Below are 27,229 nucleotides of genomic sequence, written 5' to 3'. Positions count from 1 at the left end.
GGGAGAAGAATCAAGGAGAGGGTGGGAGGGAGGGGGGAGAAGAATCAAGGAGAGGGTGGGAGGGAGGGGGGAGAAGAATCAAGGAGAGGGTGGGAGGGAGGGGGGAGAAGAATCAAGGAGAGGGTGGGAGGGAGGGGGGAGAAGAATCAAGGAGAGGGTGGGAGGGAGGGGGGAGAAGAATCAAGGAGAGGGTGGGAGGGAGGGGGGAGAAGAATCAAGGAGAGGGTGGGAGGGAGGGGGGAGAAGAATCAAGGAGAGGGTGGGAGGGAGGGGGGAGAAGAATCAAGGAGAGGGTGGGAGGGAGGGGGGAGAAGAATCAAGGAGAGGGTGGGAGGGAGGGGGGAGAAGAATCAAGGAGAGGGTGGGAGGGAGGGGGGAGAAGAATCAAGGAGAGGGCGGGTGGGAGGGAGGGGGGAGAAGAATCAAGGAGAGGGCGGGTGGGAGGGAGGGGGGAGAAGAATCAAGGAGAGGGTGGGAGAAGAATCAAGGAGAGGGTGGGAGGGGGAGAAGAATCAACGAGAGGGTGGGAGGGAGGGAGGGGGAGAAGAATCAAGGAGAGGGCGGGTGGGAGGGAAGGGAGGGAGGAGAAAAATCAAGGAGAGGGCGGGAGGGGGGAGAAGAATCAAGGAGAGGGAGGGAAGGAGGGGGGAGAAGAATCAAGGAGAGGGAGGGAAGGAGGGGGGAGAAGAATCAAGGAGAGGGAGGGAAGGAGGGGGGAGAAGAATCAAGGAGAGGGAGGGAAGGAGGGGGGAGAAGAATCAAGGAGAAGGCGGGTGGGAGGGAGGGGGGAGAAGAATCAAGGAGAGGGCGGGTGGGAGGGAGGGGAAAGAAGAATCAAGGAGAGGGCGGGTGGGAGGGAGGGGGGAGAAGAATCAAGGAGAGGGCGGGTGGGAGGGAGGGGGGGAGAAGAATCAAGGAGAGGGCGGGTGGGAGGGAGGGGGGGAGAAGAATCAAGGAGAGGGCGGGTGGGAGGGAGGGGGCAGAAGAATCAAGGAGAGGGCGGGTGGGAGGGAGGGGGGAGAAGAATCAAGGAGAGGGTGGGAGGGAAGGGGAGAAGAATCAAGGAGAGGGTGGGAGGGAGGGGGAGAAGAATCAAGGAGAGGGTGGGAGGGAGGGGGAGAAGAATCAAGGAGAGGGCGGGTGGGAGGGAGGGGGGAGAAGAATCAAGGAGAGGGCGGGTGGGAAGGAGGGGGGAGAAGAATCAAGGAGAGGGCGGGTGGGAAGGAGGGGGGAGAAGAATCAAGGAGAGGGCGGGTGGGAAGGAGGGGGGAGAAGAATCAAGGAGAGGGCGGGTGGGAAGGAGGGGGGAGAAGAATCAAGGAGAGGGCGGGTGGGAAGGAGGGGGGAGAAGAATCAAGGAGAGGGCGGGTGGGAAGGAGGGGGGAGAAGAATCAAGGAGAGGGCGGGTGGGAGGGAGGGGGAGAAGAATCAAGGAGAGGGCGGGTGGGAGGGAGGGGGAGAAGAATCAAGGAGAGGGCGGGTGGGAGGGAGGGGGAGAAGAATCAAGGAGAGGGCGGGTGGGAGGGAGGGGGAGAAGAATCAAGGAGAGGGCGGGTGGGAGGGAGGGGGGAGAAGAATCAAGGAGAGGGTGGGAGGGAGGGGGGCAGAAGAATCAAGGAGAGGGTGGGAGAAGAATCAAGGAGAGGGTGGGAGGGAGGGGGGGAGAAGAATCAAGGAGAGGGTGGGAGGGAGGGAGGGGGGGAGAAGAATCAAGGAGAGGGTGGGAGGGAGGGAGGGGGGGAGAAGAATCAAGGAGAGGGTGGGAGGGAGGGGGGGAGAAGAATCAAGGAGAGGGTGGGAGGGAGGGAGGGGGGGAGAAGAATCAAGGAGAGGGTGGGAGGGAGGGGGGAGAAGAATCAAGGAGAGGGCAAGTGGGAGGGGGGAGAAGAATCAAGGAGAGGGCAAGTGGGAGGGGGAGAAGTATCAAGGAGAGGGCGGGAGGGAGGGGGGGGAGAAGTATCAAGGAGAGGGCGGGAGGGAGGGGGGGGAGAAGTATCAAGGAGAGGGCGGGAGGGAGGGCGGGGAGAAGAATCAAGGAGAGGGCGGAGGGAGGGGGGGGAGAAGAATCAAGGAGAGGGCGGGAGGGAGGGGGGGAGAAGAATCAAGGAGAGGGCAAGTGGGAGGGGGGAGAAGAATCAAGGAGAGGGCAAGTGGGGGGGGGAGAAGAATCAAGGAGAGGGCAAGTGGGAGGGGGGAGAAGAATCAAGGAGAGGGCAAGTGGGAGGGGGGAGAAGAATCAAGGAGAGGGCAAGTGGGAGGGGGGAGAAGAATCAAGGAGAGGGCAAGTGGGAGGGGGGAGAAGAATCAAGGAGAGGGCAAGTGGGAGGGGGGAGAAGAATCAAGGAGAGGGCAAGTGGGAGGGGGAGAAGTATCAAGGAGAGGGCGGGAGGGAGGGGGGGAGAAGTATCAAGGAGAGGGCGGGAGGGAGGGCGGGGAGAAGAATCAAGGAGAGGGCGGGAGGGAGGGGGGGGAGAAGTATCAAGGAGAGGGCGGGAGGGAGGGCGGGGAGAAGAATCAAGGAGAGGGCGGGAGGGAGGGGGGGGAGAAGAATCAAGGAGAGGGCGGGAGGGAGGGGGGGAGAAGAATCAAGGAGAGGGCAAGTGGGAGGAGGGAGAAGAATCAAGGAGAGGGCAAGTGGGGGGGGAGAAGAATCAAGGAGAGGGCAAGTGGGAGGGGGGAGAAGAATCAAGGAGAGGGCAAGTGGGAGGGGGGAGAAGAATCAAGGAGAGGGCAAGTGGGAGGGGGGAGAAGAATCAAGGAGAGGGCAAGTGGGAGGGGGGAGAAGAATCAAGGAGAGGGCAAGTGGGAGGGGGGAGAAGAATCAAGGAGAGGGCAAGTGGGAGGGGGAGAAGTATCAAGGAGAGGGCGGGAGGGAGGGGGGGGAGAAGTATCAAGGAGAGGGCGGGAGGGAGGGGGGGAGAAGTATCAAGGAGAGGGCGGGAGGGAGGGCGGGGAGAAGAATCAAGGAGAGGGCGGGAGGGAGGGGGGGGGAGAAGAATCAAGGAGAGGGCGGGAGGGAGGGGGGGAGAAGAATCAAGGAGAGGGCGGGAGGGAGGGGGGAGAAGAATCAAGGAGAGGGCGGGAGGGAGGGGGGAGAAGAATCAAGGAGAGGGCGGGAGGGAGGGGGGAGAAGAATCAAGGAGAGGGCGGGAGGGAGGGGGGAGAAGAATCAAGGAGAGGGCGGGAGGGAGGGGGGGAGAAGAATCAAGGAGAGGGCGGGAGGGAGGGGGGGGAGAAGAATCAAGGAGAGGGCGGGAGGGAGGGGGGGGGAGAAGAATCAAGGAGAGGGCGGGAGGGAGGGGGGGAGAAGAATCAAGGAGAGGGATGGAGGGAGGGGGGGAGAAGAATCAAGGAGAGGGATGGAGGGAGGGGGGAGAAGAATCAAGGAGAGGGCGGGAGGGAGGGGGGGAGAAGAATCAAGGAGAGGGCGGGAGGGAGGGGGGGAGAAGAATCAAGGAGAGGGCGGGAGGGAGGGGGGAGAAGAATCAAGGAGAGGGCGGGAGGGAGGGGGGAGAAGAATCAAGGAGAGGGCGGGAGGGAGGGGGGAGAAGAATCAAGGAGAGGGCGGGAGGGAGGGGGGAGAAGAATCAAGGAGAGGGCGGGAGGGAGGGGGGAGAAGAATCAAGGAGAGGGCGGGAGGGAGGGGGGAGAAGAATCAAGGAGAGGGCGGGAGGGAGGGGGGAGAAGAATCAAGGAGAGGGCGGGAGGGAGGGGGGAGAAGAATCAAGGAGAGGGCGGGAGGGAGGGGGGAGAAGAATCAAGGAGAGGGCGGGAGGGAGGGGGGAGAAGAATCAAGGAGAGGGCGGGAGGGAGGGGGGAGAAGAATCAAGGAGAGGGCGGGAGGGAGGGGGGGAGAAGAATCAAGGAGAGGGCGGGAGGGAGGGGGGGGGGAAGAATCAAGGAGAGGGCGGGGGAGGGGGGGAGAAGAATCAAGGAGAGGGCGGGAGGGAGGGGGGGGAGAAGAATCAAGGAGAGGGCGGGTGGGAGGGAGGGGAGAAGAATCAAGGAGAGGGCGGGTGGGAGGGAGGGGAGAAGAATCAAGGAGAGGGCGGGTGGGAGGGAGGGGGAGAAGAATCAAGGAGAGGGCGGGTGGGAGGGAGGGGGAGAAGAATCAAGGAGAGGGAGGGGGGAGAAGAATCAAGGAGAGGGAGGGGGGAGAAGAATCAAGGAGAGGGAGTGAGGGGGAGAAGAATCAAGGAGAGGGCGGGTGGGAGGGAGGGGGAGAAGAATCAAGGAGAGGGCGGGTGGGAGGGAGGGGGAGAAGAATCAAGGAGAGGGCGGGTGGGAGGGAGGGGGAGAAGAATCAAGGAGAGGGCGGGTGGGAGGGAGGGGGAGAAGAATCAAGGAGAGGGCGGGTGGGGGGGAGAAGAATCAAGGAGAGGGCGGGTGGGGGGGAGAAGAATCAAGGAGAGGGCGGGTGGGGGGGAGAAGAATCAAGGAGAGGGCGGGTGGGAGGGAGGGGGGAGAAGAATCAAGGAGAGGGAGGGAGGGGGAGAAGAATCAAGTAGAGGGCGGGTGGGAGGGAGGGGGGAGAAGAATCAAGGAGAGGGAGGGGGGAGAAGAATCAAGGAGAGGGAGGGAGGGGGAGAAGAATCAAGGAGAGGGCGGGTGGGAGGGAGGGGGAGAAGAATCAAGGAGAGGGCGGGTGGGAGGGAGAAGAATCAAGGAGAGGGCGGGTGGGAGGGAGAAGAATCAAGGAGAGGGCGGGTGGGAGGGAGAAGAATCAAGGAGAGGGCGGGTGGGAGGGAGGGGGAGAAGAATCAAGGAGAGGGTGGGTGGGAGGGAGGGGGAGAAGAATCAAGGAGAGGGTGGGTGGGAGGGAGGGGGAGAAGAATCAAGGAGAGGGAGGGAGGGGGAGAAGAATCAAGTAGAGGGCGGGTGGGAGGGAGGGGGAGAAGAATCAAGGAGCGGGTGGGAAGAATCAAGGAGAGGGCGGGTGGGAGGGAGGGGGAGAAGAATCAAGGAGAGGGCGGGTGGGAGGGAGGGGGAGAAGAATCAAGGAGAGGGCGGGTGGGAGGGAGGGGGAGAAGAATCAAGGAGAGGGCGGGTGGGAAGAATCAAGGAGAGGGCGGGTGGGAGGGAGGGGGAGAAGAATCAAGGAGAGGGCGGGTGGGAGGGAGGGGGAGAAGAATCAAGGAGAGGGTGGGAGGGGGGAGAAGAATCAAGGAGAGGGCGGGTGGGAAGGAGGGAGAAGAATCAAGGAGAGGGCGGGTGGGAGGGGGGAGAAGAATCAAGGAGAGGGCGGGTGGGAGGGGGGAGAAGAATCAAGGAGAGGGCGGGTGGGAGGGAGGTGGGGGAAGAATCAAGGAGAGGGCGGGTGGGAGGGAGGGGGAGAAGAATCAAGGAGAGGGCGGGTGGGAGGGAGGGGGAGAAGAATCAAGGAGAGAGCGGGTGGGAGGGAGGGGGAGAAGAATCAAGGAGAGAGCGGGTGGGAGGGAGGGGTAGAAGAATCAAGGAGAGGGTGGGAGGGAGGGGGAGAAGAATCAAGGAGAGGGCGGGTGGGAGGGATGGGGAGAAGAATCAAGGAGAGGGCGGGAGGGGGAGAAGAATCAAGGAGAGGGCGGGAGGGGGAGAAGAATCAAGGAGAGGGCGGGAGGGGGGGGAGAAGAATCAAGGAGAGGGCGGGAGGGGGGGGAGAAGAATCAAGGAGAGGGCGGGAGGGGGGGGAGAAGAATCAAGGAGAGGGCGGGAGGGGGGGGGGAGAAGAATCAAGGAGAGGGCGGGAGGGGGGGGGGGAAGAATCAAGGAGAGGGCGGGAGGGGGAAAGAAAAAACAAATATAGCAGTACATGGCACCATATTAAACATCAAACGTGTTTCCAAGCATTAATTTGACATACACACAAATCTAAAATTTCAAAAGATGCATCCAAGTACTTTCTTCAGAACCACATCTAAAGTAAGATCATAACCTCACAACACAGAAAAGCGTCTAGAACCTTGTTTCCCCAAAACCCATATGCATTGATGGTATAACTGTTCAAAAATAATTGTAATATATAAAAGAAGGGCAATCAAGACAATATTGTGATGAAAAAAAAAGTTAGCAGAGACTACATAACCAGCACTCTTGATCAGAGGCCTAGATGTTAATAATCCATGAGTAAAGTATGTAGTTCCTTATCCAGGTTTAATCCCATGTCCAATAACCTCAGTTTAATTATCCAAGAGGCTTCCTGATAAAGAAGATCAAGAACTTTGATACCTCCGTTTGGATGTTTGGGGACAGAGGCAATATAAAGGAAACTAATCAGGATTTATTCACACTGTATTTTCTGAATGACAAGGTGTAGATCAGATTGCCATTATTTATAGCTCTGTGTTCCTGTAGTCTTTCCTTCAAGGGTCTGATAATATTGCTGACAGAGATTTTGGAGAAATGGCAGACTATGACATACAACAAAAGTGGTGATGCAATTTATAAAGTTCATAATGTTCCATATTCTTTTGTTGTTATACTACAAAGAAATAGTTTTTTCCAATGCATATAGACACATGTTGCATCTCCCACACTTGTAAAACCAACCAGTAAATATGGTAAGCAGGTTGGTCTAGGACTTTTGATTTTTGGATTCAACAAACGGTCATAAACCTTCAATACTAACTGATTATGGTAAACCAATAATAAAGGCAATAGGCCTGATTGTTTCATTGTGAAATTGTTTATCAGATGCCACCTGATTGGCTTGTAATGAAAAGATATAACAAGGGCTAAAGTGTTTGTTTAAGCCAATGGGCCTGTCAGGGTGGGCGGCCAGTCCTTTAATGTTCTATTTTTTCACTATGTGGTTGGAAAAGATGTATTGTGGGCTTACCAAGAAATTACAGTGAGTTTAGAGCCCACCCATTGTTTATCATTGGCAGGATTTATTGTCACTCATTTGCCCGCTTCTAATCTGATGACATTTCTTGTCCATCTTGTTCCATCTTCTGCTTGTCCCTCCCATGGATCATAACCGCTTGACTAGCCTTAGACTTCGCCGATTTGTATCCTTCCAATGCTCACTTTTCCAGCTCCTTCCATTGGGTACTTTTACCCCTGCCAAACATCCACTCCTGTGCTCCATGTTGTTGTCTTCCTTGTGTTGCAAGTTCTCATACATGTGCTTAAACCCCCGCCAAACTCCAACCCCGCACTCAGTGTTGCTTTCGCATTCCCTGTCCACTCCCTGTTGCTTCCCTCCTGCTACTAGCACCTCTGTTGCCCCCACCATTGTCTACTACCCTCACCTGAACTTATGAGTTTTTTTTTTTTTTGCACTATAGCCATTTCATTTCAAATTGATTGGTCGATCTCAGATAGGTAAACTAAAAAAGCATTGGCAAAGCCAGTCAGTTCCGCCTGTGCGAAATCCATTGGATTTATGAATGTTGTTTTACTGTCCAAGGCCTATACAGAATGCATACCACTGCCGGTTGCACGTGTGCTGCAAAGAGATTTTCAGGAGTGCAGAACCAGAATTTTAAGTCACACGTCAAAAATCAAAAGTCAAAATTTTAAGTCAAACGACTGATGTTATTTGCAATGAACCCTCTCCCCCGTCAGCCATCGATGCCACAGACTCACCACCCACCAGCCAGCCTCCTGCTCTCCTGGACCCACGTCAACGACACCATTGAAATCATGAACACCATCCCCTCCAGTTTACCATCCCGCCCCTGCCCTCACCACATCTTCAACAAAGCAAGCTCCGTCACTGGACCCCAACTCCGGAAGATCATCAACAGTTACTTCGAGTGCACCACCTTCCCGGAGGGCTGGAAACACGCAGAGATCAACACCCTCCTCAAGAAACGTAAGGCAGACCCAAAGGACCTAAAGAACTTCCGGCCCATCTCCCTGCTCCCCTTCCCGGCAAAAGTCATAGAGAAAATTGTCAACAAACTGACCGGTTTCCTTGAGTAGAACAGCACTCAAGGACCCATCCCAATCCGGATTTCACAGCAACCACAGCACCGAAACTGCCCTCATTGCCGCCATCAGCGACATCAGAACCATACTGGACAACGGCGAAACAGCGGCCCTCATCCTCCTGGACCTCTTCAACACCATCTGCCACCAAACCCTACGCACACGCCTCAGCAACGCAGGAATCCATGAAAGAGCCCTGAACTGGATCACCTCCTTTCTCACCGGCAGAACTCAGAGTCCGCCTCCCTCCATTCCGCTCTGAAGCCACCAAAATCATCTGCGGCGTGCCCCAAGGTTTGTCCCTCAGCCCAACCCTCTTCAACATCTACATGGCTCCGCTCACTAACATCGCCCGATCTCACAACCTCAACATCATCTCATACGCCGATGACACCCAGCTGATCCTCTTCTTCACCATAGACACCGCCAAGACCAACCTCCACGAAGTAATGAAGGCCATCGCCAAAGGGTAAAAAGAACAGCTGCCTTAAACTGAATTCTGACAAGACTGAGGTCCTCATCTTCGGCTCCACCCTCTCCACATGGGACGACTCCTGGTGGCCTGCCGCACTGGGAACCGCACCGACACCCACTGACCACGCACGCAACCTGAATTTCATCCTGGACTCCTCACTATCTATGACCCAGCAAGTGAACGCCATCTCCTCCCCCTGATTCAACACCATCCGCATGCTTCAGAAGATCTACAAATGGAGCCCCACTGAAACCAGAAGAACAATCACCCAAGCCCTCGTAAGCAGCAAACTGTACTACGGCAATGCCTTCTATGCAGGAACCGCGGCCAAACTAAAAAAAAAAAGACTGCAACGCATCCAGAACACCTCATCCTGGACATCCCCAGCCACATCACAGCCCACCTGAGACCTGCATTGGCTCCCTGTCAACAAGAGAATCACCTTCAAACTCCTCACCCACGCTCACAAGGAACTGCACAACACCATACCAGAATACCTCAGACGGCTTCCCTTCTACACCCCGACAGCTTTGCTCTGTCTACCTTGCGCTCGCCACTGTCCCATGCCTCCACAGAACAACCACCAGCGGCAGATCATTCTCTCACCTCGGCACCAAGACATGGAACACTCTTCCCCCCACCTGTGTCAGACAAAGGACCTCCATACCTTCATGAGACTTTTCTTTTTCCCCTCCCCCCCAATTACAACAGGTTTTGCAAGCGCTGTGGAGGAGAAACTTTTTTTTTTTTTTTTTTTTTTTAAAGGCACCTGTGTAATTTTGGATGCTCACGCGCATACACGTCATCATGCATGTTCACACCTACGAAATTCTTCAGCCATATCATTGTGTCTGTTTTTTAACTTTTGGCTTTGTAACACCAATGGCTCCCTGAGCATCCTAGCCAGGCTACTTGCTTGCCACTCAGTTCATCCGCAGTATGCTGCATCTCATGAACAAACTACCGTATTTTCCAGCGTATAAGATAACTTTTTAACCCCTGAAAATCTCGTCAAAAGTCGGGGGTCGTCTTATACAACGGTATACGGCGTGCTGAAACTTCAGGGACAGGCGCCCTATAGCTGAGCCACCGTGCACTGCATTTGGAAATCAATTCCAAGCGTACGATGGGTTCCACATCCCACAAGATTCAGTTACTTGTGGACACGGAGCTGATCGGTCTTACCGTGTGCCGCAATCCTCACTGGCAGTTGTCTGGACAGGCACGTGTTCCGGCACGTGTCCCAGGCTATTCCAAGCGTGAGATTACCATAGAAACAACATTTGTTTTCTGTTTCTTTCTTCTCGCGAATGGCACGTATTAGGAGATTAGCATATAGTAACGGCCATTTTGGATTGGGATCTAACAATATTATAAAAATATATATATTTTGATCGCATTTAACTCTGGTTGTACTGCAGTTTCAACAATCTTACATGTAATATTCATTCTCCGTGATTGGCTGGTTGTTGTATACTGGGATTGGCGATTCTGAGGGAAGGCAGTCTATCTGGTGAGCAGATACATGTGGTGGTGAATACAGTACAGTACAGCACAGCACCAGTATCTGTACCGGATCATACAGTACAGCACCAGTACATACAGTACAGTATACAAATGGCTAACAGTCAAGACCCCATCATGGCTCCACCAGCAAGAAGAAAGAAATATGAAGCCGGTTTCAAACTTAAAGTTGTAAACTTTGCCATGGAACATAATAACTGTGCTGCAGCAAGACAATATGGAGTAACAGAAAAGATGGTTCGGGACTGGAAAGCAAATGAAAAAGCATTAAAGAGTATGCCAAGGGGTAAGTGTGCATTAAGAAGAGGCACCCCACATTGGCCAGAACTCGAAAAACATGTAGCAGACATGGTGAATGAGCATCGCCAAAGCAGTTATATAGTGACACGAAATCAAATAAATTTGTTTGCACTTCAGTGGGCCAAATCTAACCCAGATCACAGTAACAGATTTAAGGCCACTGTATCCTGGTGTACTAGATTCTTCGAAAGGCATAATCTGGTACTGAGGCAAAAGACGAAAACTGCACAAAAATTACCTGCAGATCTTGATGCCAACGTAAATAGTTTCCATCGATATGTAATACAACAGCACAATAAACATGGCTATGCGTTACGTAGTATCAGAAATATGGATGAAACTCCAATGAATTTTGATATGGTTGGAAATAAAACTGTCCATCCAAAAGGTGAAAAAACAATTTTAATTAAAACAACGGGACATGAGAAGTCCAGTTTTACAGTGGTACTAGCATGCACAGCTGATGGTGCCAAACTGAGACCAATGATTATTTTTACAAGAAAAACAATGCCGAAACCCAAGTTTCCTGTTGGTTGTTTTGTACATGTACATGAAAAAGGCTGGATGGATGAAGAAGGGGTAAAGCTATGGCTTGATAATGTATGGAGCAGGCGACCAGGTGGACTTATTCAAAAACCTGGTCTACTGGTGTGGGATATGTTCAGGGCTCATTTAACTCCCATCACCAAGCAAAGGCTGGCAAGAATAAACACAGATGCGGCAGTTATTCCTGCAGGATTGACATCATTGGTACAGCCACTGGATGTGTGCCTAAACAAGCCATTTAAAGATCGCATTCGAGAACAGTGGAATGAGTGGATGGTTAGTGGCGAAAAGTCATTCACAAAAGGAGGAAACATGCGTGCGCCACTTGGATGTTTTGTGCAAGTTTGTCATAAAAGCCTGGAATGATATTGATGCAGAAACAGTAATCAAGTCTTTCAAGAAGTGTGGCATATCAAATTCATTAGATGGTATGGAGAACGACTACTTGTGGCAAGATGAAGAGAAAGCCGAAGCTGAGACCACACCATCTGATACGGAATTAGAGCCATACGATGACTGCCTTACAAATGTACCACAAGATGTCATTGATTTACTTATGATATCAGATGACGAACAGGAGGATTTTGAAGGCTTTTAAAAGGGACACTGTCACGCCAGCAAATCCTGTAAAAATAGCTTGGAGTTATGATGGGCGTTGCTGACTCGCCAGGGACTTGCCCGGCACTTGCTCTCTCTATCTATTGTTTGTTATCTTCCTCCTATCATCATCAGTTCCAGTTTGGTTGACAGCTTAGAAAATAAACAGCATGGCAGTTACCATGGGTTTATTGTCTTATCCTTCCTTTCAGCTTTAGAGTGAATTAGGAAAAGTTTAATCCACTTGCACTGTTTTATGTTTACATGTTTGATGACAAACAGCCTTATGTTTATAAGGGACAGTTTTCCTACTAAGTACCTGCATGTCATAAGTATTTGAATTAAATTTACCATATTAAAATCAAATCGGATGTTTTTTAATTTGTATTTGGTGTGCGTTGGAAGAGGGGTAGTCTTATACGGTGAGTATAGCCCAAACCCTATATTTTAACTGGAAAAGTACGGGGTCGTCTTATACGCCCAGTCGTCTTATACACCAGAAAATACGGTACAACTTAACTGGATGGCAATTTTGCAACAACAGAGTCTAAATCATTGTTTTACCATTCCACCATGTTTTGCAGCATAATGTTACCCATCTTGTATCATTATAACAATATTTTGCAAGATTAAGCATTTCAAAAATGACATTTACTGGGCAGTCATGTTAGAAAGGTTGTGCATAGTTTTATTATTGTTTTTACCACACCAAGATGGGAAGCATGTTGCTTCTAAAAGTGATAGCCATGTTCTAACTTTAACACAAGACTGCATAATATATACCACTGCAAGATAGCCACCCACTGCTTTAATTATGTTTTTTGCATTGCAACCATATGCCCACCAAGTTAAACCAAGTAACCCCAGGACCCATGTAAGTAAACATAACAAATCGCTTTGAGGCCCCAAGGGGGTAGTGTAGCCCTTGACTTCCACAGCAAGAATTTGTGATCCTTGTATACAAACAAGGTTAGTCCATCAAATATTTTTTTTTTTCAAACAACATTTCCTCATAAATAAAATCATGAGTCAATCTATTAAGGTGCTCCTAAGATAACTGCGCAGTGAACGTGATTAATGTGACAAAACAGTGCCACGTGCTTTATACAATATATACAAAATTGTGGTTAAAAATTTAGTGATCTTCAAAAAGACCTCTTCAATCAAGGTGTCTAGAAATCACTCATCACATCACATCACATAATAGTCCACAATAAATTATGTTGACATTTCAACCCCACATATAAGAACCAATCATTTGAGGGTCATCATCAGGACAGAAGTCATATATTTTAGATAGCACCCTCAAAACTCAAGATATTGAGACTGTTAATGTGACTTTTTTCCCCCACTGTATCCTATTCACAGTAAATGTGTCCCTCTAAATCCAAAATCATGCCCTTTCTTATTTTAATGACAAATACTCAGTCTTCCAGATGCGGGTATTCCTTTTCACTTCCATAAGGAATTGTTTCTCTAATAATACAGAATTAATCATGCAGTAAATTTCATCACCGGAGACGGACGCCAACTCGCATCTTTTTGTTATATACACACCAAGTTTGGTTGGCAGCACTTTGTTCCTAATTTATTAATTTTATTTGCTCTGCATTGAGTTTGACTATTTTATTACAGAAGGGTTAGGGGCAGAATCAAAAGTGAGTCAGTGGGTGGACGAATGGCTAAATAAATGCAACGATGTGTGATAAAGTGAAATTGTGGTGACTTACTGAGGGCTTAAACTCAGTGACTAAAGAGGCACTTTCAATTATAAGTCAGACATATTGGCATTGCCAGTGTTTGTAATATCCTGGTATTAAGACACATGCATTATTTTTTTTTTATTGTTCCAGACACAATCTCCGTGTCTTGATCATTGGCAGACAAATTCCACATCTCTACTGTGGTGTTAATCCATCACCAATGTCAATGGTCCTACGACAGCAGCAAGAGTCTCAAAAAGAAGGTAAAAAGGCTCTACTGCCCTGCCGGGTTTTGTGCACAGCATTTTCCTATCATGACTTTGAATAAGGCCGGTTCCAGTCAGTGCATGCTAAAAACAACACTCAGAGGGGCATGGCTTGGCACAACATGGCATAGGACGTATTCTGTCAGGCTCAGGACCTTCGCGGCCCATCTAGTGTCATCAATAGCTTGGGGGACTCGATAATTAGCCCACCACTTGGCAGGTTGCTACCCGGGGACCCCTGCTTTCATTGAGGGCCAGGCCGTAGCTGCGGGGGAGCCCTCTTTTGAGCTAACGTCAGAGTAGAAGCCAGTGCAGCCTAGGTGGGGAGCGTGGCTGGGTTGACCCGGCCTGAGACTTCAAGCCTGCCTTCCATATGCACCATTTCCCCAGCGGGGACTTGAGCCTCTGGGAACCTGTTGCTGCGAAAGACCGAGCCCCGTGTCTCCAGGCCCCTGCGCTTCTACGGCGGCAGTCTCTGCAGGGGGCCGGGTGGAACCCACTCCAGCCGGTGACGAGTGGAGAGCCCAGAGCACTCCACTGGTGGGCGCGCTCTAGCAGAGCAAGTGGCATAGGCAGCCTTAGCATAGATGGTGGTGGCGGCCCACTCGGCACCCCGGTTTAGACTGCGGCCTGGTGTGGGAGCTGGGGGCCTGCCCTGACCACACCCTAGGGACACAGACCACGCCTGTGGCACCGGCCTTTTCTGCCCTCCCCGCACACTTCTGCCACCTGCCCGCCAGGCCCTCAAACTAGCCAGGGATGTTTTCCTTGCCTATTGAAAGATGGAGGCCTCCAATGAAAGAGAGGGCCTCTACAACATGGCGCCACCTGGTGAGCTTTGAGACCACGCCGACGTGGTCTCGTGAGGTGAGAGCCACTGAGGACAGGAGGGGGGCCCTGCCCTGCCCTTTCCCCCTTGGCTCAACTCCCTGGGGCCCACACTGCATGTCTACTACAATCACTTTGAGGGGTCTAACATTATCATTACCTGAAAGCGCACCTCCAAGCCCTCAGCCTGCAAGGGACTCTTCAGCACGGCAGTTCCAGTGCACGTTTTCTGCTTCAATACTTATCCGTATAGTGCTGGACTACTTCTACTGCTTTTGGGCCAAACCAGGGGGGGCCGACTGACAACATTCTGCCCCATACCAGCCAACTGGTATCCCAGGGGCTTGCTCTGGAATCCCCGACAACCAGGGCTCCATAGCTCACAGCAGGGGCCACCTGCTGGATCAGACCCCTGGGAGAGAGAAACTCTCAGCCATCAGCTCATCATTGCAACCTCCCTATTCAACCTTCTGGAGACCTTCGCTATAGACGCTCCCTTACAAGAAAGTTTCCTTTAACCAACACAGTGGAGGGCCCCTGCCAATACTCACTCCACTCCTGTTACGCTGCCGCCCTGTCATGCCACTGGGGAGCACGCTAAGGAAAAACCCAACATCTCCTCCAGGAGAGTCCCAGTCACTTACCCGTGACATAAACCTCCACCTTCAACCATGGCCCCCCTATGGCACTACACAAGACCCTTCCTGCAACCCAGATGCCGGCCCCCCATCACCCAGGCCTATATGGATGGATTCCTCCAGTAACTGCACACTGAAATCAGCACCCTCAAGACGGAGATCAAATCCTGTATCCAAGACCTGAAAAGAGATGTTGATGTGCTTGGCGAAAGAGTGGACGATCTGGAACACACACTAGTTTCTGGTACCGAGGATCAGGAGGCTCTGTGTTGCAGGGTTGGGATTTTCAAAGCCTAGCACATTGACCTCCAACTGAAGCAAGAAGATTTGAAGAACTAGAGCTGGAGAAACAACATACATATTTGGGGATTTCCCAGGGGACAGGAAGGAAGCGAAATCATGGCCTTCACAGTTGATCTCCTACATGCAATTCGAAGTGAACAAGAAGCAACTTCCCCAGTGATTGACATGCCCCACCAGATACAGACTGCTCCGGGTCACGCTGACCTGACTCCTCACAAAAGTTCATTTCTACACCGAAAAAGAGGCAATCTTACAGGCATCTCAGAAGAAAGCGGAGCTGGTCTACAAAGGTATTACAGTCCAGATATTCCAAAACCATGCACCTACCCCGCTGCGGCGCCACAGAGACTTCAGACCTGCCACCCACAATCTCCAACACTTAAATAATCGCTACCAGTGGGGGCACCCCTTCACCATCATCCTTCACTGGGAAGGTAAACATTGAGCCCTCAGATCTCTAAGGGAGGCACTATGCCTCCTAGGGCTGCAGCCAACATCAGAAGACAGCAGTCCCTCTCCACCCGACTCTCCTGCTCCCAAAAAACTGCACCCTGCCTGGTCCACAGTACCCTCCAAGACTGCTTCGCAATGCAGTAAGGAGACTATAACCCGCGAGGACATTATTCAACCTCTGGCAACCTGGAGGGAGTCCCCTCTCCTGCCACATCAACGTCTGGATTGATCTAGACCCGTGTAATAATATTTGTGTTTTGACCACTGACTTCACGTTGCACTTGGCCTAGCAGCACACCATCACATTAGTGACCACCAACTTAATTCTGCCTATTGACTTTATTTTAGCATTAGTCATGCCACGTTAAAAGCTGCAAGTAGTTTTCCATGCTCACATTATACAATGCGCTCATGTTTTTATTTTGCGTGTTTTTTTTCCCCACAAAGGGCTTAGGTTGATAAGAATGTACTAGGACGGCAGGGAACGGTTTTGTTTTGATTCAGGTCACCTTGGGATTTTGGCCATGTCCCGAAGTGTTCTTTTCAAAGTTGACCTAAAGTCATCAGCATTTTTTTTATTATAGACTTATATAGTGAGAGGGAATTTCTGGAATTATCCTCTCTCCTCTGTTCAAAGTATAAGAGACCGAGATGGACCGGGGAGTGATTCAAATCTCAGACATGCTCAGGATGCTGAGGTGTGTCATCCTTCCCGTGAGGATAACTGATTTCTCTCTCTCAACGATCGATTCTGGGATGTGGCACCGATAGGAGGGAGATGAATCAGGTGTGCCAGTGCCTCATGGTCATGTATATTTTTTTAATTCATTATTTCCTTTGCATTGTAATATAAATACATATATTTGCAGTGTATATTGCAGTGGAGAATAATTTGTACGTTTTCATTTCATTGCTGTGACCATTTTTAAACATGTGCTTTCAGCATGCTAATCTCCTTTACGAACTTTGTGAAGTGAATTAATAAATGTCTTCTTTAGACTGAGAAGCGCATTCCAGAGATTTTTGTCAGTGCATCAGTGTTTCAGCTCGGTCATTAGCATAGCAAAACAACCCAGTAACCACAGGTGAAATTACTGGAAAGGGGACCAGTACTGAGCCAACCCCCCTTGCTGCCCTGCCCTCATGACACTCAGGATCCACTTTCCAGGATTTTACTTTTTACAGCAGGCTGGGATCAACCAGGGACCCACATCGTGGACAGTATAAGATACTGGTATTTCATTGTTAAACATTTGCTCCCTTGTGTGCTTGCTGGTTCTTTAAACACTGTACCTTTGCTCCTGCCAATAGGCACCAACAAGCTATGGCAGGCATAAGAACCAGTGGCCTGCAGGAGCCTGGAGCCCACACCCCCAGCTGGTGTTGCCTCACCCTCCCCCGGACAATATGGGAACGAGTTCTCCTGCCAGGTCGGTGTAACTTTGCCTTGACGAGGCCTGCTCATGCGTCGACTAATCGGGTCCTGTTGGCCACCTGTATTAAAAGTTATTTTAATGTCTTTCTTTTATTACATGTTTCTAATACCCCAGTGTGGTGGTGGGGGGTGAGGAGGAAGGGCCATATTCCCTCCCTTCTTCCCTCACACCCCTCCCTCAGCCACATCCTCTACCATTTGAGGTTGTCTCACACAAGATGCGAATGCTGGTCCTACCCCAGCTGCCCGTCTTTCCTCTTCTGCGCATTTACTTGGAGCTCCAAGCCCTCCAAACTCTTTCCCACACGGCCTTGCTACTGCCCTGCCACATAGCCTTCCACTAACGCCAGTGTCCCATGAATAAAGCTACTTAGCCTCAACGTAAGGGGCGTTAATACACTTAACAAGAGAAATCAGGTATGGCGTTATTTCCTCCTCCACAACCCTGATATCTTTCTACAAGAAACCCACCTCCTAAGACAGGACACATCTTGCATGACACACACCAAATACTCCATCCACTTTTGGGCATGCATCACCACTAAGACTGCTGGGACAGCAATTCTATGTAAAGCCACCTTTTGCATGAGGGTCGTAAACGTTGTCCGAGACACGAATGGCCGTTTGTTGAGGAGGACAGGTGAGCCACAGCTCAAAGACTGACCCTTCCCAATGTTTATGCCCCAAATCAAGCCCAGGACCTCTATCTTATAAAACTTTTTAAAGACCACTTACCACACGACTTGTGAGACTTGGTGATTTTGGGGGTGTGGGGGGGGGGGGGGAACTTCAATTTGGTATGGGACCCCGAAATTGACCGTAGCACGGCATCCTTTCTGGGAACAGGTGCAATGTCAACAGCCCTCAAACGCAAGATTAATGACTTGTTCCTGTTGTACGCCTCACACTACAAACACCTGGGATCTAGGGCCTTTCATTTTACTCTCATGTCCACCTATCCAACTTGCATATAGATCACATCTTCCTCATTCACTCCCTCTTAAGGGGGTGCTCAACTCTACACTTATATCCAACATACCTACAGCTGATCATTCACAACTGGAGGTGACCTGGCCCAGCCTGAGGACAACGAGCTCCTCCTGCCTGCGATGGCACCTCCCCCAACAGCCCATTCTGGATTCTGTGAATGTCAAAGAGGTTCACCAGGCAATAACTAACTATTTCAAAGCCAATGACAGTCCTGACATCCCATACAACTTGCTCTGGAATGGGTTTAAAGCCACCATAGGAGGCTGCATCACCACCATAGCCATTGCTCGGGCATGTGAAGTTCGGTTGGTTGAGACGGACCTAGCTGATGACTAAGGGATTAGAACAAACAGACCATGTCACCCCCTTTAGACGCAACAAGTGACGGCTAGCTCTTCTACAAGGCCAGTTGCGGATGCATCGCTACTCATACTCAAAACAACAACAAAAAGTGCCCTGTTACCCTCAGACAAAAATACTGTGACTGGGGTAATAAGGTAGGGAAGTTACTGGCATGGCGACTTCGACAACAGCATGCTCGCTTGCAGATCTCAAAGATCCAAGTTGGCATAGACAGCCTGGCTATCTCTGAAGAGACCAAGCAACAAGCTTTTCGAGATTTCAATCTGTCCCCTTACAATGGGGAGGTGGCCCCTCCTGAGGCCGTTGAAGCCTACTTGACATAATGCCACTGGGGACCACTTGAACCTCTCCACGCTCAGCTGTTAGAGGCCCCAATCACACTGCAAGAACTCCAAGGTGCCCTGAAGAGTCTCCCACTGGGCAAGTCCCCAGCCCGGACAGCCTCCATGGGACATTCTACCACATATTTCTCCCCCAGCTACAGCAGCGCCTGCTGACTCTTTTCAAACCTGAACAAAGGAAACGGGCTTGACCCTTACGATGTCCGAGGCTGAAATAACATTGATCCCTAAACTTGGGAAAGACCCCTCTCTATGTGCCTCATGCTGCTCCATCACACTTTTAAATACTGAAGCTAGACTCTTCACCAAAATACTGGAGACCAGATTGGAACCATACCCCCCTCCTCGCCCAAGTCTCATTGATCCAGACAAGGTGGGCTTCATAAGGGATAGACCGGGAGAAGACAACATCCGCTGTATTGGCCATTTGGTGGAGAAGTCCCAGGGCCACAATATACCATCATGCCTTCTCTCGCTTGATGATGAGAAGGCCTTTGGTAGGGTCAGTTGGGCCTTCCTTCTGGCATTCCTTGCAAAAACTGGCCTGGGCCCCATGGTGACTTGCAAAATCATGGCATCCTAAGTCTTCCCAACCGCTAAGATACATGTAAATGGCCTCTTGTCTCAACCCATCTCCTAGGGGAGAGGCACTAGACAAGGCTGTTTCCTCGCATCCCCCATTATTCACCTTTAGAGCCCCAGCAATCACCATTTGGCAAACTGAGAATATAGTAAGCGTACCATTCTGGGGCTGCGACCACAAAGTAGCTTTATTTGTGGATGATCGCCTACTGATCCATGCTAATCCGGAGACCTCCCTCCCAGCCCTCATACAAACACTGAGGGCGTTTGAAGGAGTCTCGGGTTTCAAAGTCAATATGAGCAATTCCCAAGTGCACCCTTACCATACCTTTATCTGACCTCCAATCCCTTCCACTCTTCCAGTGGGTGCAGCATACTATTCAATACCTAGGCCTCCATCTCAACATCCTCGTCGACCTGGACAGCGGCTAATTGGCCACTCTATTGGAATTCCGCAATGGAGGACCTTCGGCGCTGGAGACTTCTACAGTCTCCTGGTTGGGCCCTCTAAACACAGTAAAGATGTTGCTACTCCACAAAGTCCTTTAACTCTTTCAGACACTACCAATAGATTGTTTTGGATTTGAATGGGGCAGAATGATTTGAATTGGAATGGGGCAAATTGGAGTTGGCCAGATTGTTTTGGATAAAAGCGGGGCACACTGCTTTGGATTAGGGCAGATTGGAGTGAAGTAGATGTCAGTGGGGCAGATTGTTTTGGATTGGCTGGGGCAGATTAGACTGCGGTGGTTGAGAGGATTGGAATGCGGTGGGCTGGTGTGCGCGGAGGTGGAGTGGATTGGGGAATACTGCATGACTGTGTGTTAAAGTATCATTTCAGAAATTACACATAATAAAGATAAATCATCTTTGGAGAACAATGCCCAAGAGCAAAAACAAAAGAAAACACGAGTGTAGATCGAGGAAAAGATGACTTGGTAAAATAAAAGAAAGTTAGCTATAAAAAAATAAATAAAATTTAAAAAAAAGACATTTCCATTCTGTTTGTCATGCTGGACAAGTTTTTTGCAAATCACAAGCCTTCTGTTTGCAGGGCACAGGAAGTTAAAAATAACACAATAGTACCTGAAGCATGTCTGGAGCAGCAGATGGGCACTGATTATGTTGAATCAAGGAGTGCTTGGTCCCTGCTCCACACAGAGGAACAGAAATGATGCTTGGCTTGCAGTGAGGGATTACGGGGCTTTAAAGAAGAGTGCCACGCAAGCCAACAAATGGAAAGCGACGGGGCAGACTCCAAGCCCTTTACTGTACACAAGAGAGTCTTGCAACGAGACACATACGCTAGTTCATGCACTCACAGGCTAGACCCTGAAAAAGTAGGATGTAGAACAAGAGGAGGAGGCAGATAGGAAAAACAATGAGAGAGTCATATGGGAAGGGCAGGGGTCAGGCATGAGAAGTGATACAGAGGGTTATGAGTGAGGAATGAAAGGGGATGGCAGGCAGGATAAACCAGGAGTGAATCAAATATGAAGAAGTGAGGAGGAGGAACAAAAAGGGAAATGGGGCTGGGAAGAGCAACATACACCAGGGAAAATAACAGGTTGGATGAAGAAAGCAAGAGAAGACATTAGATAGAAATGTGATGGAGCAAGAACAAGCACCAAGGAGCTAATGGAGACATGTAGCTGTAGAATAGTTCCTCGTGCATTTCAATACAAACAGGTGATTGAAGGCAGAATGATACACCCTCAAAATCAATAGCATCAGGTGAGAAATACTCCTCTGGGCAGCCCCAAGATGTGACTGATAAAATGACAACGCTGGCAAAAAAAAATTAAAAAAATAAAAGCCAACCTAGGACTAAACGTTAATATCAGAGAGAAACTTGGGGAGAAGCTAATTGGCCATCTCTACAGAAGGTCACCTTAGAGGATCTAAGTCAGTGGAGCCATCCGTAAATATCCTAGCTACACCACATACCATCTCTTAAGATTAACAGACTACCATGCATCAAGATAGATAGATAGATATTTTTTTTTTTAAACACTCCTAATCCCAATACTTGAAATATTAGCATTACAAAAAAAGACTATTCGATTTCATATGAGGGAAATGATCCCAAATCTGCAGAATTGTGGATGGGAGCCAAGAAATAAGGGAGGGTTAGCATGCTCAGTCTTCATTGAGTACTACTGAGGTGCACACTTATAATATAGCTCAGAATGTTCAGAAGGGGATAGTGAATACAAATGTGTTTGTGGATACGACAGAGGCAGGACAGATATTTGGGGGGGGGAGGGATCCCAGAGATCTGGGAAACAGATCACAGTTCAAAGCGGTTATATCTGCTTCCAATCCCTATTAATACCAATCTTACATAATCCAGAGTTCATTCCGTTCCTGAAAGGGGACCCTTCTCTTGTTAGGCAGAGTGACTGCATGAATCCTATTAATTCAAGGAAGCATAAAAATTTCTAAAGGATGCAAACAAGAACACAAGACCTCTGAATCAATCAGACAGCAATAATGACAACTATATTACTAGGCTATACACCTTTCAAATATAGCTACAATTATCAGCCCTCTCAGGATATTGAGTAGCTGATATACAGGTTCTCAGGATCCATCTAGGGGCTTCACTTCCAAAACCTTTTGAACACTTGAAAATAGTAGAGAGACAAAGAGACATATTTCAGCACAGGAGGAGATGTGGCCTAGGAAAAGACTGAAGGGCCAAACAATGGGAGAAATTCTGGCAGGACATTCTGAACATTTTTTGCAGAATTACACAAAGGGTAGCAGCATAAACGCAAACGTACCACTAGTATGTGAAGGCAGGACTTATGCCATATATTCCTTGCTATCTTATTTATTTGCTAGCAATGGAGGCAGAAGTTAACCGTCCTGCACGTGTGGTGTCCTTGTAAAATAATTCAAGCATATTGGAAGGAGATAAATGGGACAGATTAAGGGCACTCTTGGATATCCAGTACAAAAAACTTCAAAACTTTCATTGCTAGGAAGAAATCCATGTACACTAAAAGACATGAACGTCCCTTTCCAAGACACATGACTGGGGCGGGTAGAGAACTGATCACACTTTTTGGGATAAAGAGTGATCACGCCCCCCATAGTGCTGTGGTTCAACAGCCTATGGCAGATGTTAAGAGCTTACACACACACAATCTTACTTACAGCACAAATTTCTTAGGAACTTTACACTATTGGTCTTTATCATTTCAATAGCTTTGCTTAATGTGGGATTGTTTTGCTGACACCCATTTGTTACACAAGTAGCAAGCAGTTACACGAACTTCTTTGTAAAGTCATGAAAAATGTTTAGTTTGAAAAAGTACTACAAACGTAGCCGCGTTCCTAAATTCTGTGGAAAGCTGCTCTGAACGACGTGGTGACCTGGTGAGCAAGACTTGGTTGTAACCCTCAACTTTTTAAGTTGGGTGTAATGACAGGTACGTAGCACCTTTGTAAAACCACGCTTGGTACTTAAGGTGAGTTTTACAGCCTGGTGTGACAACGTAGTGCTACTGGAACAGATTTAGACTCCACCTCTTAAAGATTACTCTGTGGATGGTCTGTTTTGCTGCCGGTTGATGATTTATGCAGAATTGAGTAGTTTGCTAATGGCGAATGCTTTGATGAACTGGAGCAATAATTGACATGCTTATAAAATGCAGGATGGTTGTGCCAGTTTGAGCACTGATATTCAACTACACTAATCGTTTCATTCAGATTGCGTAGTAATCCAAATGATATTACGTATATACACTTCACTATTTTATCACGGCACAATTTAGCTACTGTCACCCGATGGAATTTATGCGGGGAAACACAAAGTTTCGCACCTCGAGACTTGTGAAAATGTGCTAAATTAAAGCACTATCAATCAAAGTAATTTATAAAGCGCGCTACTCACCCATTAGGGTCTCAAGGCCCTTTTTTTGGGGGGAGGGGGGGGGAAAGCAGGAGGGTCATTGTTCGAACAACCAGGTGTTGAGGTTCTTTCTGAAGAGCAGGAGGTCTTTGGTTTTGCAGAGGATGGTGGGGAGGGAGTTCCAGGTTTTAGGGGCGAGGTAGGAGGAGGACCTGCCTCCTGTGGTGGTGCGTTGGATGCGGGGGATTGTGGCTAGGGCGAGGTTGGCTGATTGGAGGTTGCAGGTGGGAGTGTGAAAGTTCACTCTTTCGTTGAGGTATGTCGGCCGGTGTTGTGGAGGGATTTGTGTGCTAAACCCTCTTCTGAGGTAATTCCGCACCATGAGGTACTTTTTTTAGTGGGTCTGGTGCTACTGCATAAAGTGGCAGTCCCTCAGAATGCTGTTTAGACTGAATTGGTAATATTTAAAGCTGAATTGCATGCACATCAAGGTCATTGACAGCATAAGTAACTGAGTCAGCAAAGGTGGCGATTACCTCCAGATAACTTGGTTGTCATGATCCATCAGGAATCCACATTAAGGCGCAAACTGGACTTTACTTACTAACCAGGATTACATTTTGTGCAAAATTACCTCATCTAGCAGATGACCAGGTAGAAACTTGAGTGATGAGAAAACAAATGGTTTGACTACTTTTAGCCATTGGCTTTTTCCCCCCTTGGTATAGTTTTTAAATGTTCAAAGCAATAAAGCAAAGGGTGTCACAACAAAACACCCCTGGTATGTGGATACATAGTAAACTCTCTCTGGAGATATACAGATTTACATAAATATAAACCTTAATGGTATCAATAAGTCTTTATAACTCCTCCTCGCCCCATCCCGATAAAATAAACAAACGGAAAGATGGTGATTACAAGGTTTGTCATATGTTTAGTGAGCATTGTCTTTCAAATCTAAAGATCTAATGGTGAGTGAGGACTGCAGTGATGGGGCAAGTGTAGTGACTTGTTTCTATTTTTCAGGGGTGTGGGAAGTTATTTGATCTCTTAATAAAGAGAACAGCAACGTGTACAAGGCCTTGATATGTGGAGCTATAAAGCACATGAATTTTAGTTTCGCAAATCAGGCCACTAATCGTTGCCATCTCGCACTGAATGTGTGCTATCAGTAAGATTGTGTGTGTGAGCTCTAACATCTGCCGTAGGCTGTTGAACCACAGCACTATAGGCAGAGGGGATCATTCTTTATCTATTAAAGTGTAATAAGTTGTCTACCCACCCCAGTCATGTGTCTCGGAAGGGACAGTTCATGTCTTTTTTTTGTTTTATCCCTAAGCACATTTTATATGTATATCCATATATCTGAAGCCAGAGTTAAAACGGTTAGTCAAAACAAAACATAGAAGCCACCTAGAAACTAGAAGTTTCCTGTGGAGGAACAGAGAAACAAAACAGAAAGACATTGAAACAATAAAGATTTAGGAGTATTACAATTGCTCAGGTATAAGCGACTAATCAAAAAGCACTTAACTCATTTAAAATGTAATGGGTTTGTAAAAACATTTAAGTCACTGTGACGGGCTCTAAAATGTCAACATAAAACAAGTTGTATATTTTTGGGAAAAACACTATTGGCCAGTTTTACACGATAACAGTTCCGTACTTGCTAAATTCGTAATATTGCAGATGTAAAAGACAATACTAGGGAATACCAGGCACGGAAAAGGTCCGGTGATGCATAACTTCGAAGAGTGGGAGGGGTGTTGCCACGGCGAATGACAGCACATGGCAGTCAACCTCTAAAGGTGCTGAAGCGAAATCAAAATAGCCTCCTTTGAAAGTATGCTCCAATGACGATGCTGGGAGCTTAAACGACATGGGCAGCAGCCGCACTGCCTGATGATGGGTCAGCCTCCCTTCAACAGGTGACATGCACGTGCGGTACAGGAAACTTAACAAGCTGTGCGTATAACCAGTGTTTTTTTTTTTTTTTTTTTTTAAGGAAGTGCTGTGGGACTGAATAATTTTGCCGTTTAGATGTCAATTATTCTGGTGGCAGAATATCAAAGCACAGCGCCCAACAATAACACCAGACAATATTATTTTCTCTCCATTCCTGAAACCACGAGACTATATACACAACAGGAAAACGATACGTCCTGTATGTGTCAAAGCTAAAGGATGCAAACTGTGACCGGATTTGAGAAGTACTTTATTCACAACGGATACCCTTCCTACCACCCAACGCACAAATAAATAAAACCTAGTGTTCGGTATTTTTAAACGCACGTGCGCCTCTATGCTCCGGGCATCTTTTTAGCGTTTTATTCGGAGCGCAAAAGCCGGTGAAAATTATGTATTTTGGAACAAAATAATAATAATAATAATAATAATAAACTGCTTCCAGTTGTTGTTTTGCTAAAAGAACAATGATTTAAACACTCCATATTTAAATTTCAAAGTTACTATCAGCTATAAATAGATATCCGTGTAGAAAGCATGTCAATATGTACAAAAAATGTGTGCAAGTATAATTGAGTGTACACCGCATATCTGCTACTTAGCCGCTACTTCAATTTAAAAATAAACAGTAGACAGATGCACGTGTGACAATGTTTTCCTATCGCACCCACTTCCAAAATGTTTGGCCAATCGGAAGAGGGCTATGTCCCTCATTTGGTTCTCCAATTCCCAACCCTCACTGGATGACTGCGAGTTTGGCAGAAGATGCACGTGCTGGATATCTTGAGTACTGTGATGCCCCATTTATACTTTACGGTTTAGGGACTCTGGGAGCATTGTTGTCGGTCTCGTTATAGTGCCGAAGTATCGGCCGCAGTTCACGTTTTGAGATTTGGAGCGGAGCGTGTTGTGCAAGTAGTTTCTCCTGCAAAGCAATTGGTGCGTGTGATAGCTCGTTGTGCTGTCCACAGGGCTAGTGCTGTGTACGGTGTGGGCTCGAGTGGTGTGTATGTTGTGAAATAGCCCCTGTGTTCAGTGCAACCGCCCTCCAACTCTCGGTTACGGTACCTGGAGTGCTGCTGTACGTGCTGTGGCTTCTGAAACTGCTCTCCGTGCAGTAGCTGTCACAGTCCTCCTCGTCACCCGGGTAGTCGGAATCGTCGTCGGGCCGCAGCGGCAGCAAGTCCTCCTCGGCCTCCTCGTCCGGCCAACCCCGCCGCTCCTCCTCCGAATGCGCGCTCTCCTCCTCGGTACTCGAGTGGTCATCATACACCACTTTGCTGATACCGCCCCGGCCGATGGAGGGCGTCCGAGGGCCGGCACATGAGCTACCGGGGGGGCGTCCCCTGCCCCGGCGCCCTGAGCCCCGCTTCCTGCGGCCCCGTGCCGCCCCCGGAGAGTACTGAGGCCTCCGCTTCTTAGGGCTGTCATCGTCTACCTCCGCAGCCCAGCGGCCTCGACTGCTGCCCCGGTAGCGGGAGCGCAACCCTCCAGTGGGACCGGAGGCAGTTACGGGTGCTGGGGGCTCCTCCGGCCGCGGCTGCTTAGGCGGCCGGCCTCTCCTCCCCCTCATCCCTGCCGTCTGTTTGATCGCCGCTGATGTACGTGCCCGCTCTCCGGAGTTCTCCTAGGGGGCGCCCGAGCCCGCGGAGTACTCCGTCTGGGTGTATTGTTGCGCTACTCCCCGACTACCACAGAGGGGAGCCTGGGAAGGTGTTTTCAATCAGAATAGGCGCCGTCCCGCTCCGGGTCGCCCGCCGCCGCCATCTTGGTTGCTCCTCACTCAAGCCGAGCTGCTGGGGACGCACGGCTGGGCCTAGTCACGTGACGCTGAATGCCACCGCCTCTGTGCTCTAGGTGGCGCTGCAACCTCAGGCTCGGCGCTATGTTTGGTAAACACATCGACTAAAGGGCCACAGCGCACTTCCCGGACAGATGTGTAGCACCTCTGGTGGCCTTAGTGTCCCCTCGCTGGACGCTTAGAAGAACTCTGTCTCGGAATATGAATGTGTTTGTTTTCCATGTAACAAATACTATTGTTTTTGGAATGTTTCCTTATCTATATTTCTAGGTTTTCGCACGTTCCATGTGCAGCACCTGGTCAGTCTCGCATTAGAAAAGAACCCTATTTAGGGCGCGGGCAGGGTACT

At 49.3% G+C, this 27,229-nt stretch overlaps 1 protein-coding gene across 6 annotated transcripts in view; it reads right to left on the bottom strand.

Annotated features, from left to right (window-relative positions):
- The window catches only part of BPTF (bromodomain PHD finger transcription factor), a 1,198,927-nt gene extending 1,172,040 nt beyond the window's left edge, over nt 1–26,887 (bottom strand). For all 6 annotated transcript variants that reach the window (XM_069199907.1, XM_069199908.1, XM_069199910.1 and 3 more), the window contains exon 1: nt 26,148–26,887. In XM_069199907.1, coding sequence (XP_069056008.1) covers nt 26,148–26,652 — 505 coding nt within the window. In that variant the 5' untranslated portion in view covers nt 26,653–26,887. The remainder of the gene's footprint in view (nt 1–26,147) is intronic.
- Nucleotides 26,888–27,229: the final 342 nt, after the last annotated feature.

Source organism: Pleurodeles waltl, chromosome 7 (genome assembly GCF_031143425.1).
Source record: "Pleurodeles waltl isolate 20211129_DDA chromosome 7, aPleWal1.hap1.20221129, whole genome shotgun sequence".
Lineage (NCBI taxonomy): Eukaryota > Metazoa > Chordata > Amphibia > Caudata > Salamandridae > Pleurodeles > Pleurodeles waltl.
This window is presented reverse-complemented; position numbering and strand designations above follow the sequence as displayed.